This window comes from Rhinoderma darwinii, chromosome 6, assembly GCF_050947455.1.
Source record: "Rhinoderma darwinii isolate aRhiDar2 chromosome 6, aRhiDar2.hap1, whole genome shotgun sequence".
Classification (NCBI taxonomy): Eukaryota; Metazoa; Chordata; class Amphibia; order Anura; family Rhinodermatidae; genus Rhinoderma; species Rhinoderma darwinii.
Genome location: NC_134692.1, coordinates 60,804,314 through 60,821,752, shown reverse-complemented (window position 1 = coordinate 60,821,752; position 17,439 = coordinate 60,804,314). Strand labels below are relative to the sequence as shown.

Here is a 17,439-nt window from a genome sequence, read left to right as displayed (position 1 = left end):
AATGGGTTTTCACAAGCCCTCCAAAAATGTACCCTTTTTATTGGCAGATGCCTGCCGGGGTTCATCCATACATGGATGTAAAAGCAACAAGCAATGGCTTTTCACAAGCCCTCCAAAAATATACCCTTTTTATTGGCAGATGCCTGCCGGGGTTCATCCATACATGGATGTAAAAGCAACAAGCAATGGCTTTTCACAAGCCCTCCAAAAATATACCCTTTTTATTGGCAGATGCCTGCTGGGGTTCATCCATACATGGATGTAATGTAAAAGCAACAAGCAATGGCTTTTGACAAGCCCTCCAAAAATGTACCCTTTTTATTGGCAGATGCCTGCCGGGGTTCATCCATACATGGATGTAAAAGCAACAAGCAATGGCTTTTCACAAGTCCTCCAGGCCTGCTTGTAGCAGACGGCAGTGGAGGTGTATTGGTGGTAGTAGAGGTAGCCAACGGACAGCAAGGGTGGTGGTAGTAGTAGTAGTAGTAGCAGCACACTAAAAGACACTGGACAGTCACAGGACAATGCCCTGTGGTGGGGCAGGCCTGCTTGTAGCAGACGGCACTGGGGGTGGATTGGTGGTAGTAGAGGTAGCCAACGGACAGCAAGGGTGGTGGTAGTAGTAGTAGCAGCACATTAAAACAGACTGGAAAGTCACAGACAAAGCCCTGTGGTGGGGCTGGCCTCAGGCCTGCTTGTAGCAGACGGCAGTGGAGGTGTATTGGTGGTAGTAGAGGTAGCCAACAGACAACAAGGGTGGTAGTAGTAGTAGCAGCACATTAAAAGAGACTGGACAGTCACAGGACAAAGCCGTGTGGTGGGGCAGGCCTCAGGCCTGCTTGTAGCAGACGGCAGTGGAGGTGTATTGGTGGTAGTAGAGGTAGCCAACAGACAGCAAGGGTGGTAGTAGTAGTAGTAGTAGCAGCACATTAAAAGACACTGGACAGTCACAACTCACAGGAGAAAAGCCCTATGGTGGGGCAGGCCTGCTTGTAGCAGACGGCACTGGGGGTGGATTGGTGGTGGTTGACTGGTAGTAGTGGTGGTGGTGGACTACTGAGAGCACGGGTGGTGGTGGTGGTAGTAGTAGCTGCATCAACAGCACAGCAGCACATTAAAAAAGAGTGGACAGGAAAAAGCCCTGTGGTTGTTTTTCTGAGACTTGTCAGAGGTACTGCGGATGGTGCTGTCACTGCTGTGTATGAGGACCGGCGTCGGTTACTAGGCAGACACCGACAACATGGAATATCAAGCCAAGGCTTCCTTTGGAACAAAAGATGTGTAAAATAAACTGTGGCAGAATTTTACAATCCCCAAGATAAAAAGAGGACATTAAAAAAAGACTGGGGTGGGGCAGGCCTGCTTGTAGCAGACGGCAGTGGAGGTGTATTGGTGGTAGTAGAGGTAGCCAACAGACAGCAAGGGTGGTAGTAGTAGTAACAGCAGCACATTAAAAGACACTGGACAGTCACAACTCACAGGACAAAGCCCTGTGGTGGGGCAGGCCTCAGGCCTGCTTGTAGCAGATGGCAGTGGAGGTGTATTGGTGGTAGTAGAGGTAGCCAACGGACAGCAAGGGTGGTAGTAGTAGTAGTAGCAGCAGCACATTAAAACAGACTGGACAGCCACAGGACAAAGCCCTGTGGTGGGGCTGGCCTCAGGCCTGCTTGTAGCAGATGGCAGTGGAGGTGTATTGGTGGTAGTAGAGGTAGCCAACGGACAGCAAGGGTGGTGGTAGTAGTAGTAGCAGCACATTAAAAGACACTGGACAGTCACAGGACAAAGCCCTGTGGTGGGGCAGGCCTGCTTGTAGCAGACAGCACTGGGGGTGGATTGGTGGTAGAAGTAGTAGCAGCACCAACAGCGGCACATTAAAAAAAGAGTGGACAGGACAGAATCCCGTAGTAGCAGGCTGCAGTAGCAGGTGGCAGCGGCAGCAGCAATGTCAGATCTAATCAGTGGCATCAGGCACAGGGGTTTTAAAATCCTCACCGATCCACGCTTGATTCATTTTCAGAAACGTGAAATTTTCCAAGCTGTTGGCGGACAATCTTGTTCGCTTAGGGGTGACGAAGCCCCCTGCCGCGCTGAATACCCTCTCTGACGCTACACTGGAGGGTGGACAAGACAGTACACCCATGGCAAACTGGGCCAGTTCTTATCATATTTTCCAAACTGAATTGGCTGCTGCTCCTGCTGCCGCTGCTGCCGCCTATTGCAGAGGTAGCTCTGCCAGAGGCGGTGGAACGATGAGACAGTGGGGAGCGGAGAGTGGCCCCCCGGTCAGACATGCTTGCAGCAGGTGTTTGCCGTTTGAAAGCCGTGACAAGCTGGCTGCATAGCTTCTCTCGATAATAAGCCAATTTTGCCTCCCTCTCGGAAGGCGCAAAAAACTCCCCCATTCTGGCTTTATACCGAGGGTCTAAAAGTGTGGCTATCCAGTACTCATCTCTTTGCTTCATGCTAACAATACGACAGTCAGCGCGCAAGTAACGAAGCATACAGCTCGCCATCCTGGCCAGCGTTTCAGAGGGCCCGGTTGGTTCCATCTCCGCCCCATACTGCCATGGTTGTCCATCATCAAGGTCGTCGTCAGACTCGTCATCACCATCACTGTCATGTTGTGCGGCTGCCTCGTCCCCTATCCCTTCCTGTGATTCCATCTCCAAATCCAGCTCCTCTTCAGGTCCTGTTTCCTCCTCCTCCTCCTCCTCAACATCCATAGCCAAATGTGTTCCTTGCTCCATCCTTTGCTGAATCATCGCTGTGAGCGTTTGCTCCATAATGAATATCAGCGGCATAACATCATTCATTCCGCTAGCGTCACAGCTCACAAATCGTGTGGCCTCTTCAAAGGGCTTCAAAACGCGACATCCGTCTCTAACCAGCTGCCAGTGCCTGAGCTCGAAATTACACTGGCTCCAAACGCTGCCCGTCTGCTGCATCAGGAAATCATTCACAGCTTTCCGCTGTTCGTACAGACGGTCCAACATGTGCAGGGTGGAATTCCAGCGTGTTGGAACGTCGCAAATCAGGCTGTGTTCTGGGAGATTGTTTTGACGCTGCAAGTCCAGGAGGGCGTGCTTAAATGCATACGAACGTCTAAAGCGAACGCAAACCCTCCTGGACATGGCCAGCACATCCTTCAAACCAACATATGACTTTAAGAAGCGTGTTATGACCAGATTGATGACATGTGCCATGCAAGCGTGTGTCAGGTGACCTAGACGCAGTGCAGCCACAACGTTCTTCCTGTTATCAGAGACAACATTGCCCAGTGTGAGTTTCAGAGGAGACAGCCAGCGTGCAATTTCCTCCTTGATGCACAGCAGCAGCTCCTGCCCTGTGTGGCTTTTCTCGCCCAGGCTCAGCAGGTGTAAGACAGCGTTGTGGCGCTTCACCTTGCACCTATGAAAAGAGGAGGGAGGAGGAGTGGAAGATACGCTGTGTCCTGTCGGGGACGGGAAGACCTCCATTGAGGAGGGCAAGGAGGGGGAGGAGGAGTAGGAGGAGGAGGATGGTAGGCGCCTGGTGTCCGGAGTTGAACCAGAAAGATACAAGCGTGGAGGTGGTAATGCCTGGCATTGCTGCGGTTGTGAATCGGACTGCAAAATATTGACCCAGTGGGCCGTGAAAGACATGTACTGTCCCTGCCCATAGTTGCTACTCCACGTGTCGACGGTGGCATGTACCCTGCTGCACACGGATAATTGCAAGGTCTGGCCCACCTTTTCCTCCACGTGCTTGTGCAAGGCAGGGACAGCTGTTTTGGAGAAGTTATGTTGGCTAGGCATTCGCCACCTAGGCTGAGCGCACGCCATCAATTGCTTGAAGCCGGCGGAGTCGACCAGGTGGTACGGCAGCGACTGCACGACCAACAACTTAGCCAGGTGTGAATTAAGCCGCACGACAAGTGGATGACTTCTGTCACTGTGTCACTGTGTTGTGAATGTGATGTGACATCATGGCGGGCTCCATGCCCCCCCTCATTACTGCGTCTGCCACCACGGCTACCACCAACACCCCCACTACCACAGCTATGCGTCTCAGACACCGCTTCCACCACCGCCGCAACACACTCCTTTGGCTGACTCGCGGAAAACAAATCATCATCACTATGTTGTTCAGTATCTTCCTTCACACCCAAGGAGATGTCTCTTAGGACTCTCAGGAAAGATGGCTTCCCGCTAGGAAGGGGGAGTGAAGACATAGATGATGGAATGGAAACGCTAGAAATACCCATATTACTACTGTCACTGTGCCAAGGAACTGTAGAGGATCTGGAATCCAACGAAACCTGGCTTGAAGCCAGATCGTCAGAGTCTTCCTGCTGAGATGACCGCGAGCCAGCCAACCAGTCCACAATGGCTGTATTGTCTAAAGTAACCCGCCCACCAGAGGAGATGGACAAGTCTGGCTTGCTGATACTGCTGCTACTACTACCAGCAGGCACATGGCTGCTGCCACTAGTGGAACTGGGCACATGTCTTGTGCCACAAATGCTGGTACTGGGTCTGGCACCAACAGATTCAACATTTGGACTGGAAGAGGACACGGCATGGGTGTTTTTTCCTCTACCCCGTCCTTTCACAACCTTTTTTTACCAGACATTTCACTGCTGGAGTGCAGCAAGTTGAATCAAAACCCCGGGGATGAGCCCCTTCTAAAAGCTTATTCACACACTGGCTTGGCAAATGGCAATGAATGAGAATTTCTATTAGCCACTGTGCACTGACTCAGGGAATGCTGGCACTGGGCGTTGTAGTACTACAAAGGCTGCCTCAGCTGCCTGTATTGCAAGTTGAATGCAACGGGGATGAGCCCCTTCTAAAAGCGTATTCACACACTGGCTTGGCAAATTGCAATGAATGAGAATTTCTATCAGCCACTGTGCACTGACTCTGAGAATTCTGGCCCTGGGCGTTGTAGTACTACAAAGGCTGCCTCAGCTGCCTGTATTGCAAGTTGGATGCAACGGGGATGAGCCCCTTCTAAAAGCTTATTCACACACTGGCTTGGCAAATGGCAATGAATGAGAATTTCTATCAGCCACGCCGCGGTGCACTCAGGGAATGCTGGGCGTTGTAGTACTACAAAGGCTGCCTGTATTGCAAGTTGGATTGTTATGTTAACGGGGATGAGCCCCTTCTAAAAGCTTATTCACACACTGGCTTGGCAAATGGCAATGAATGAGAATTTCTATCAGCCACTGTGCACTCAGGGAATGCTGGGCGTTGTAGTACTACAAAGGCTGCCTGTATTGCAAGTTAGATTGTTAGGTTAACCCATGCAACGGGGATGAGCCCCTTCTAAAAGCTTATGCACACACTGGCTTGGCAAATGGAGAATTTGTATTGCAATTTGGATGTTGAGAGTAGACTCCCGCTGTAGTGGATGAGCCCCTTCGATTGCTGGATTCCTGGCTTTTAGATTCCTAAAGCTTTCCCTAACTGTACAGAGATGCTATCCCTACAGCTCCTGTCTGTAAAATGGCCGCTGAGCTCCGTGCATAGACTTTTATTGCAGGCTTGAGCCCGCCCCTATGCTGCCTCCCGATATTGGCTGGGAGAGCCGTTTGCAATTCATTATGGGGTAGCCTGATGTCAGGTGATATTGTGAAATCCTCCATTTTACATCTGGCAGGCGCCAAAATGTAGCCGGGTTCGGTCAAAACGGGTTCGGCCGAACCCGGTGAAGTTCGGATTCGCTGCGAACCGAACTTTTCCCGATGTTCGGACCGAAACCGGGTTCGGTTGTCCCGGTTCGCTCATCTCTAATGATGATGTTACAATAAGGTTTGACTTTTTTTCTTTGACTGATTTCTGTGAGCATTTGTATGCAAGCATTTATATAGAGCAGCAAGAACTATTAAGATGCATTTACTCGTGCTAGATTTTTTTTTTTGCATAAATTCCTGCGACATAATATCTGATCCATTTATCCGTATGGAACTTGCAGAAATGCATACATCTGTTGCAGAGACAACCCCATTCGCATGAATGGGACAAATTTTCAGTCGCAGAAATTTCTGCAACTAAATCTGCTACGTGTGACTCCTCCATCATGCTTCCCTAGAGAACTGCACACACACATATTTTCACTCACTACACTCATTACATACAGGGCCACCATCAGGGGGGTATTAGGGGTACTGGTGTGAGGGGCCCGGCCAAACCTAATTGAAAGGGGGGCCCGGCAACTGCCGCGACTTGCCTTTGGTAGGAAAAAACGAGCCCCTGCAATGGGGCCTGTTTTTTTCACCAAAAGAATGTCCTGAGCTGCGGCCCCCCCCGCGCACGCGACCGATCGCGCGAACAAGGCAACTCCCGCGCGCACAAGGAAACTCCTGCGCGTGCGCACTCGCGAGCGTCCGCGAGCGCGCATCCACGATCGCCCGCGCGCACCCGCGAACGAAGCACACATGGACACAACTTACCTGGAGCCTGGCTGGAGGTGAAGGACTGGACGTCTGGACCGAAGACATCGCCTGGAAGACATCGCCTGACGAGGACTGGAGTGGGAGTCAGCAGTTCTTCTGACACAGTGAGTAAAGTATCTCAAAGTGCTGTTTATGTATGGCCCTGTTCACACAGAGTATTTTGCAGGCCAAAAAAAATCTGACTCAAAATTCCTTAAAGAATTTTGAGGCAGATTTTGACCTGCCCGCACTATCTTGCCGTGTTTTTTTGCTGCGTTTTTTGCCCGCGGCGATTGAGGACAGTAGACAAAAAATGCAGCGAAAAATGCATTTTCTGCCTCCCATTGATTTCGATGGGAGGTCAGAGGCGGAACCGCGGCAAGAAAGGACGTGCTGCTTTTTCTTTTTTCCGCGACTGGCTCCCATTAATTTCAGATTAAATCAATGGGAGGCGGTTTTGGAAGTTGTTTGGTGCTGATTCTGACGCAGTGTCCGAGTCAATATCAAAAAACGAAAAGATTCCACAGCACTGGACTGCAAGTGGGTGCACGCCTCAAATAGACCTGGTCCGCGGTCCTGGATATCAAGCAGACAAAGAATGGACAGAGGCAGCACTTCCAAAAAGAGCAAGAGCTATTTATTCACCTATGCGACGGTTTTTTCAAGCATGCTTGAAAAAAGTCCAGTTGAACTGAAACGTCGCATGGGTGAATAAATAGCTCTTGCTCTTTTTGGAAGTGCTGCCTCTGTCCATTCTTTGTCTGCGAGTCAATCTCAAGGCCCAAAAACTCTGTGAACTGGGCCTTATTGTTAGGGCTTATTCAGACGAACGTGTAATACATCCGTGCAACGCGTGTGATTTTCACGCGCCTCGCACGGACCTATGTTACTCTATGGGGCCGTTCAGTCTGTCAGTGATTTTCACGCAGCGTGTGTCCGTGTGTCCGCTGCGTAAAACTCACGACATGTCCTATATTTGTGCATTGTTTGCGCATCACGCACCCATTGAAGTCAATGGGTGCGTGAAAATCACGCGCAGCACTTCCGCAGCAGTATAAACTATGAATGAAAACAGAAAAGCACCAGTGAGTAAAGTATCTCAAAGTGCTGTTTATGTATGGCCCTGTTCACACAGAGTATTTTGCAGGCAAAATAAAATCTGACTCAAAATTCCTTAAAGAACTTTGAGGCAGATTTTGACCTGCCCGCACTATCTTGCCGTGTTTTTTTACTGCGTTTTTTGCCCGCGACAATTGAGGACAGTAGACAAAAAATGCAGCGAAAAATGCATTTTCTGCCTCCCATTGATTTCGATTGGAGGTCAGAGGCAGAACCGCAGCAAAAAAGGACGTGCTGCTTTTTCTTTTTTCCGCGACTGGCTCCCATTGATTTCAGATTAAATCAATGGGAGGTGGTTTTGGAAGTTGTTTGGTGCTGATTCTGACGCAGTGTCCGAGTCAATATCAAGGCCCAAAAACTCTGTGAACTGGGCCTTATTGTTAGGGCTTATTCAGACGAACGTGTAATACATCCGTGCAACGCGTGTGATTTTCACGCGCCTCGCACGGACCTATGTTACTCTATGGGGCCGTTCAGACTGTCAGTGATTTTCACGCAGCGTGTGTCCGCTGCGTAAAACTCACGACATGTCCTATATTTGTGCATTCTTTGCGCATCACGCACCCAATGAAGTCAATGGGTGCGTGAAAATCACGCCCAGCACTTCCGCAGCAGAATAAACTATGAATGAAAACAGAAAAGCACCACGTGCTACAAACATACAAACAGAGTGTCATAATGATGGCGGCTGCGCGAAAATCACACAGCCACGCATCAAACGCTGCTGCCACACGGAGCTGTTATTGACCTTTTACATGCGCAAAATGCCACGTTTTTTGCGCGCGCAAAAAACACGCGCTTGTGTAAATCCGGCCTTAGGGTAGGAACACTGCGGATTTTATGCAACACATTTTATTGCGGAAAATCCGCAGCGTATTACAGTCTCAGCACAGTGGATGAGATTTGTACAAATCTCATCCACACGCTGCAAAATTGTTTTTACCTGCAGTGTGGCTTTTTAAGCCGCAGCTTGTCAATTTATTCTGTGGAATCGCTGCTCCTCTGTTGCGGAAATGCTGCAGTTCTGCCGCAAAAATCACAATATGAGAAAAAAAAAAAGGTACTTTTTTTTTTGTGAACCAGCTTAAAAAAAGACAAAACTTTTGTGTTAGGGCCTGTTCACATCACCGTTCGCTTCCGTTCCGGGGTTTCGTCTGAGGATTCCGTCGGGTGAACCCCGCAACGGAAAGTGAAAGTGACAGCACAGCTTCCGTTTCCGTCACCATTAGCGCAGTCGACTACGCTATTGATTCCGTCCGAAAACCAGCCGGAATGGTGACGAACGGAAACCATTAGCGATGTTTCCGTCACCATTGAGATCAATGGTGACTGAAACAGAAGCTGTGCTGTCACTTTCACTTTCCGTTGCGGGGTTCACCCGACGGAAACCTCAGACGGAACCCCGGAACGGAAGCGAACGGTGATGTGAACAGGCCCTAACACAAAAGTTTTGTCTTTTTTGAAGCTGGTTCACAAAAAAAAAATAATTCCAAATTCTACTGGACCAACTGCCTATTTAGAGACAGGCAGCAGCTCCAGGAGCGATATCATAAGGGTAGGAACACACTAGGCGGATATGCTGAGTAAAACGCCACAGCTTATCCGCCCCGGTAGCCGCAGGGAATTCTGCCAGCAAAACCGCACCAAATAGTGGCGCAGGTTTCGTGAGGCATGTCCGCTGTGGGAATCCTGCAGGGAAAAAAAAGTTTAGACTTGCCCCGGCCGTATTTTAGGTGACGCATCTCTCTCTTCTGAACGTAGCCCCGCCTCCTGGGATGACGCTATAGACCATGTGACCACTGCAGCAGTCACATGGGATGAAACGTCATGACAGGAGGCCGGGCTGCGCTAAGAATAGAGGATCGCGTCACCAGGACTACGGCCGGGGTAAGTCTAAACTTTTTTATCAATTTAAAAAAGTACCTTTTTTTTTTCTCATTTGTGATTTTTGCGGCAGAACCGCAGCATTTCCGCAACAGAGGAGCAGCGATCCCACAGCATAAATAGACATGCTGCGGCTTAAAAAGCCACACTGCAGGTCAAATTTTTTTTGCAGCGTGTGGATGACATTTGTTTAAATCCCATCCACTCTGCTGCGACTGTAATACGCTGCGGATTTTTCCACAATAAAATGTGTTGCATAAAATCCGCAGTGTTCATGCCTAGTGTGTTCCTACTCTAAGGCCGGATTTACACAAGCGTGTGCTTTTTGCGCGCGCAAAAAACGTGGCATTTTGCGCATGCAAAAGGTCCATAACAGCTCCATGTGGCAGCAGTGTATGATGCGCGGCTGCGTGAGTTTCGCGCAGCCGCCATCATTATGACATTCTGTATGTTTGTAAACAGAAAAGCACGTGGTGCTTTTCTGTTTTCATTCATAGTTTATACTGCTGCGGAAGTGCTGCGCGTGATTTTCACGCACCCATTGACTTCAATGGGTGCATGATGCGCGAACAATGCACAAATATAGGACATGTCGTGAGTTTTACGCAGCGGACACACGGACACACGCTACGTGAAAATCACTGACAGTCTGAACGGCCCCATAGAGTAACATAGGTTCCGTGCGAGGCGCGTGAAAATCACACGCGTTGCACGGATGTATTACACGTTCGTCTGAATAAGCCCTAACAATAAGGCCCAGTTCACAGAGTTTTTGGGCCTTGATATTGACTCGGACACTGCGTCAGAATCAGCACCAAACAACTTCCAAAACCGCCTCCCATTGATTTAATCTGAAATCAATGGGAGCCAGTCGCGGAAAAAAGGAAAAGCAGCACATCCTTTCTTGCCGCGGTTCCGCCTCTGACCTGCCATCGAGGTTTTTTGTCTGCTGTCCTCAATCGACGCGGGTAAAAAACGCAGCAAGATAGTGTGGGCAGGTCAAAATCTGCCTCAAAATTCGGTGCGCGGTTCCAGGCGGTCGCCGGTGCGCGGGCGGGCGGTCGCGGGTACGTGCGGTCACTGGTGCTCGCTCGTGGACGCATGCGCGGGGTTTTGCGGGTGCGTACGGTCGCGGGTGCGCGGACGCTCGCGAGTGCGCACGCGCGGGAGTTTGCGGGTGCGCGCGATCGGTCACGCGGGCGTGTTTGACGGCCCCCATGACGAGAGGGGGGGCCCCGCAGCTCACGACATTCTTTTGGTGAAAAAAACGAGCCCCATTGCAGGGGCCTGTTTTTTTTCTACCAAAGGCAAGTCGCGGCAGTTGCCGGGCCCCCCTTTCAATTAGGTTTGGCCGGGCCCCTCACATCAGTACCCCTAATACTCCCCTGATGGCGGCCCTGGGTAGCATAATATAGTGCTGGACGGAGTACCGTTAACAGGCGGTGCCACGGTAGGGGGGCCCAGAAAATGTAGCTGTATGGGGCCCTGAAATTCCTGATGGCGGCCCTGATTACATACAAGCGTGAACACTAACTACATACTGTATATGCATGCTTACTATCTTGCTAAGAGATGGCAGAGTTACTAAATATATTTAGTATATGTGTTTCCGATATATTCTCCCCTCTTTATTTCTATAACATTGTGTAAATGAACTGCTGGCTAGCCAAGTGGGTTTGGCCGTCAGAGATTCTCAGTTGGCGGATCTATCAGAGAGCCTGTGACACTGACCTCCCACTGTCCTCTGCCGCAGCCTCCGACACTCCTGGGATGATCTGGTAGGAACGTGTGATGGAAACAGCCTCACGCTGATAGGTCAGCATCACAGGCACTGATAGCTCCACCTACTTGACTAGCCAGCGGTTAATTTACATATTGTTTTAGAAATAAAGAGGGGAGAAGATCTTGGTAATGATGGGACACAGAACTACACCGCAAAGACCGCTAGACTCGCAGACCCAGCGGCAATATCGTGAGTATAGTAACTCACTTTGTAGGAGGTAGTGACAGGTGCTCTTTAAGGTTGCACAGTTACAGGGCTTGCAACATATACTGTGTTTTATTACCTCTCCATAAGCGTGGATAACTGTCACAATCCGTGGGTACGTGGACCCAACTAGGCCGCACCACCGTAGCGGAGTAGCAGCTGACCAAACAACAGTGTACCAAGTCTATACAAAGTCCAAGCACATGGGTACCTGCAATAGTCCAGACAGTAGCAGCGGCTAGGCACAGATGGTACTTTGACAGGTGATGCAAAATGTGGCAGAAGGTACCAGGCGTAGCAGATGAAACCAGACGTGGTGTACGGTAGCAGGCGGCACAACACGACTTCAACACTAGAGAGGGCACAGGAACAAATACAGCATGGGATACAGGATACAGGTAGCAGGGCACGGGAACACTGGGAACAGGATACGACTAAGGGACCGTTTGCACGTCTAACATTGGAATACAAACATCACTGAGGCAAGAAGTGAAAGCGCAAGTCTTTACAGTTCAGGGTGATCTGGGGATAATTAGTTCATTCTTTACATGTGCACGTGCTGGCCCTTTAAGGCCGGGAATGAGCTTGCGCGTGCACCCTAGTGGTCACTGCAGGGCAGGACGAACGCATGTGCTGGCATCTCCGGGGAGGGAGACGTCAGCAGGATGAGAGGGGTCTGAGGTCGCGGCCGTCAGCAGGTAAGGGGAGGCGGCGGTCCGCGACCGTGGCCGTTACAATATATTTGGATGTTCAATGAGCAACATAAAGGTCTAATGAGTAGAATAGCTGAGATTATATGGTGCTGCTGTACAGTACAGAAAAGACACATACGTCGTAGCAGTGACCGTTTGGTTTGTCGTATGCTTAGTTGAATAAATAAACGCAGAGACGTCAATATCACAAGAATGTATCTAGTAATTTTTAGCTTGTGCCATGTATTCTTGGATAATAACATTTTTAGCAATGCATTACCAAGTGGCTAACTTCTTTGTACTGAGTTTTCAGTTAGTATGATTTTCTTCTGTGCTCCTGTATGATGATAAATATTAGAGACTTGATCTATCTTAAGTCACAAATGTTTTTTCATACCTTTTTTACAGTCATCAAAGATGTGATCGTTTGGGGCAACATTAGTGGCATTAACCACCTTGATCTTCATGTGGCAAAAATATACAAATATGAAAGCTCAATTTGGGGTCCATCAAGTTTTTCTAGACCACTACTTTCCATGATACATGACAGGTATGTTCGAGTTTTACATTTATAATCATATATATATTTGGCAAGGACGTGGTGTCCGAGGTACAGTTCGTTCCGTCCACAGCCCGACCTGCAAGGAGCCTGTGAGGAAGGAGATGTGAGTGCTCAGTCTGTCTGTTGTTTGTGCCTTTATTTGTCTGTGTGTCTCTGTGTTTGTGTGTATAAGTTCCAGTATGTGTGTCTTTGTGTGTGTGTATTTGTGTGTCTAAGTGCCTATATATGTATCTGTATGTGTATATATTTCGGTGTATGCATCTATTGCATTATCTGTATTCAGAGTTATCACTGTGTGTTATCTGTGGTGTTAGGCCCCATTCACTCGACAGGGATTCTCGGCCATGTGACGGCCGTCCTTTGAACGGCTGTCACACGGCCGCAGTAGGAACAATAGACCCCAAATGGGGCTATTCACACGGCTGATTTTTTGACCGCCCGGTGAACCTGTCTGTCAAAAAATGGCACATGCCCTATTTTGGTCTGTTCTCCCAGCCTCACGGCTCCTATAGAAGTCTTTGAGGCCGTGTAAAGCACGGCTGTCACTCGGATGTGATCCGAGTGACGGCCGTGCATTCTGCCGCTCGCTCTCTTCACCTTCTCACCGTTCGAAGTGCATGTGAGGAGGAGGACGGTATTTTGTTGCTCCCTGTAGGAGCTGAATCCCTAATCCCCGGTCACAGCTTCGGCCGAAGCTGTAGCCGGCGATTACACGGCAGGTGGTGTCTCTGACTTCACTGTCCACATATGGACAGTGACGTCAGGGACTTCTCCTGGAGCGGTCCCCTACTCCTGAAGCGGAATCCCCGATGCTGTGGCCGGTGATTCCGCTCCAGGAGAAGTCCCTGACTTCACTATCCATATGCGGACAGTGACGTCAGGGACTTCCCCAGCACTGTGGCCGGTGATTCCTATCCAGGAGAAGCCTTTACTTCACTGTTATATTGTCTACCTGAAGGCAGTGCCACACAGCCCCCCTGTAGGTAATGCCACACAGCCCCCCTGTAGGTAATGCCACACAGCCCCCTGTAAGTAATGCTACACAGCTCCCTTGTACTTAGCCACCCCCCAGAGATGGCACCCCCCTTCCTTCCTGTAGGGAACTGCTCAAGGAGATGAGTATGCAGTGTCACCCGGAGCTCCTCCCTCTCTTGTATATAATGTCACACCGCGATCCTCCCTCTTGTATATAGTGCCACACAGCACTCCCCCCTTGTATATAGTGTCATACAGCGCTCCTCCCCCCTTGTATATAGTGTCACACAGTTCTCTTCCCCCTTGTATATAGTCTCACAGCGCTCCTCCCCCTTGTATAGAGTGCTACACAGGGCTTCTCCCCCCTTGTATAGTGTCACACAGTGCTCCTCCCCCTTGTATATAGTATCACACAGCGCTCCCCCCCTTGTATATAGTGCCACACAGCGCTCCTCCCCCCTTGTATATAGTGTCACACAGCGCTCCTCCCCCCTTGTATATAGTGTCACGCAGCGTTCCACCCCCCTTGTATATAGTGTCACATAGCGCTACCCCTTATATATAGGGTCACACAGCGCTCCCCCTTGTATATAGTGCCATACAGCGCTCCTCCCCCTTGTATATAGTGCCACAAAGCGCTCCCCCATTGTACATAGTGTCACACAGTACTCATGCCCCCTTATATATAGTGCCACACAGCGCTCCACCCCCTTGTATATAGTGCCACACATTGCTCATCCCCCTTGTATATAGTGCTACACAGTGCCCCCCTTGTATATAGTGCCACACAGTGCTCCCCCCTTGTATATAGTGCCATACAGCGCTCCCCCTTGTATATAGTGCCATTCATCGCACCTCCACCCTTGTATATAGTATCACACAGCGTTTCCCCCTTGTATATAGTGCCACGCAGCGCTCCCCCTTTGTATACAGTGCCACACGTCGCTCCTCCCCCCTTGTATATAGTGCTACACAGCGCCACCCCTTGTATATGGTGTCACACAGCACACCTCCCCTTTGTATATAGTATCACACAGCGCTCCACCTCCTCCCTTGTATATAGTGCCACACAGCGCACCTCCCCCTTGTATGCAGTGTCACCCGGAGCTCCTCCCTCTCTTGTATATAATGTCACACAGCGCTCCTCCCCCTTGTATATAGTGCCAGACAGAGCTCCCCCTTGTATATAGTGCCAGACAGCGCTCCCCCTTGTATATAGTGCCACACAGCGCTCCCCTCTTTTATATAGTGCCACACAGCGCTCCCCCATTGTGTGTAGTGTCACACAGCCCTCCCCCATTGTATATAGTGTCACACAGCGTTTCCCTCCCCCACATTGTATATGTCACACAGAGCTCCCCCACATTGTATATAGTGTCACACAGCGCTCCTCCCCCACCCTTGTATTTAGTGTCACACAGCGCTCCCCCCCTTGTATTTAGTATCACACAGTACACCCCCTTGTATATATTGTCAAACAGCACCCAGTTTCCGCGACGGACGGAGCGATATAAAGCCTCCAGGCGGGACGCATGCGCTGACCGGCGTAATGCAGTGACGATCTAATGCTGGCCTGCGCAGCGATTCTTCCCAGCGCCTTATAGGCTGCAGGCCTAACATGGCCTGCAGTCTATAATATTCATTTGTATCTGCGTCCTGAGGATAAACATACAAGTGAATATGGCTGTCGCTAGCACCGGGGCCCCCTCCGGTGGTAGCGACGCCACCGGGCATGAGGGGGCCCGTGCTGCATGGCACATAAATGTTATGGGCCGGGCGGTGCGTGCCCCGTAGCAGCCGCAGGCAGGGGGCCCCAAGAGGATGGGGGACCTGGGCAATTGGCCAGTTTGTCCCCCCTAATGCTGATCCTGAGCGCTTGCACATCAAGTCCCGCCTTAGAGGCACTTGTGATCTGGGAAAATTACATAATTTCCTCGGTCATGCTACATGCATGACCGAAACACAGTCGTGTTTGGAATTCCCTCTCCTTTATTACTCTGTCAGCAGTTTTGAGGCGTCAAAACTGCCGACAGGTTCCCTTTTAAATATAACATGTCTTGGGTTAACTTTATGTACATCACCAAGATATTGCCCTGTCATGTAGGCCAAAGATATTGTATCATGAATCATTGAAGAGCCTTTACACTCAAAATGTAAAATTAGTCCTATATTAGTAAATCAGATGTTAGAGCAGGAGGCACAACTTGATCATTATGTTACATTTACTTACAGAGCTGTTGGCGTCCCTCTGCTTTGTTGCGGCAGCCGATTTTTTTTTTTTCAAAAGTGATAACAGGAAGTGCAGCCATATTGGTTCTCACATTTTTATTAGCATCTAAATAAATTACTAATCAACAGTAATTTTTAGCAGCAATTCCAGTCAATAGCAAAGTGACTTTTTATCATCAGTTTGTGAGGAAATAAAAACACCATCCAAGCCACACATTGTCATAAATATATCCTTGCTCGAATAGTGTGAAGATACATTACCTGTCTTAAGTCCAATGGTCGGCTGTTCTTCTTCTGGCTGTTTCCATGTATGTTTATATATTAAAAGTTAAAAAAAACACCCTTTTCTCATTTTCGTCCTGAAATAATATACAAAATAAACAGAAATTGTTATTGTGACGTCCATAAAAGTACAGATTATTACAAAATAACATTAATTATGCTGAAATTTATACATACATACATGCTTTTATATATATATATATATATGTGCAGATTTTTGTAGTAATGTCAGTCTAATTTGCTTGCAGAATATGGTTAAAGAATGACTTTGTCACAGAGTGGAAAAACCGAAAGGATCATCGCTTTGGTCTTTCAGCTGCTCACTCCATTGCCAATGCCTTGTCGTATTGGCAAAAAGATTCAGACACTGGAGAAATTGTTTCACTTGGTGTCCTCAATGAAGGTGAAAATAGAGACATACGGTACAAGGCTGGAATGTGATATTCTGCACATTGACCTATGTACAATTTATACTTATATGGGCTTGTTCACCTTAACAACAAGTATATGTGTTGGCAATACAGAGAACTAGCACAAGATTTATTATTTCCAAGGAGTTTGCATAGGAACAGGGAACATTCAGTGTGTGTGGAAAAAAGGTGCTTCATACATCAATATAGAAAAGGATTCTTTACAGTTAGAGTAGTCAAGCTATGGAATGCCCCCCCCCCCCCAAGAGGTAGTAATGGCAGATTCTATGTCAGCACTTAAAGGGTTAGATGATTATTTACTGACAAATGGCATTGAGGGTTATAACTAATCCAGCAATCAAAGAAGTGTAATTGATTGAGAAACGTTGAACTTGATGGACCTGTGTCTTTTTATTTATTTTTTTACCTATGCCCCCCTCCTCCGCCCATTTTAATATGTGCTGACATATTTTATTGTTGTGTATCTACTTACCTGGTGCTGCATTTCACGGGTAGTCTCTCCATTCCCAGCCGCCACTGGGTCATGTAATCTTCACTTTGACTCCCTGAATCCTACAGTACAATCCTGCTGTAGAAACCGGAAGTCAGTTTCTCAATACAAGTCTACGAGACTTACATTGAGGCCCTCGTAGGCTTGCATTGAGATTCTGTCTTCCGGTCTATACAGCAGACTCTGTAGGTTTCAGAGAATTAGAGTGAAGGTCACGCGAGGCAGCAGCGGCCCGGATCGGAACAGCTCCCCGAAACGGAACAGCTGCCCATGAAAACACCAGATAAGTTAATACACAACATTAGACTACATGTGACCACACAAACTGTGTGTGTGTGGGGGGGGGGGGGGGGGGAAGAAAAAAATACTG

At 49.0% G+C, this 17,439-nt stretch overlaps 1 protein-coding gene across 3 annotated transcripts in view; it reads left to right on the top strand.

Annotated features, from left to right (window-relative positions):
- The window catches only part of MDH1B (malate dehydrogenase 1B), a 45,109-nt gene that overhangs the window by 19,587 nt on the left and 8,083 nt on the right, over positions 1 to 17,439 (top strand). For 2 of the 3 annotated variants that reach the window (XM_075829874.1, XM_075829873.1), the window contains 2 exons: positions 12,509 to 12,650; positions 16,397 to 16,551. In XM_075829874.1, coding sequence (XP_075685989.1) covers positions 12,509 to 12,650; positions 16,397 to 16,551 — 297 coding nt within the window. Of the gene's footprint in view, positions 1 to 12,508; positions 12,651 to 16,396; positions 16,571 to 17,439 lie in introns of all 3 variants that reach the window. The other variant, XM_075829876.1, reaches the window with a different exon arrangement.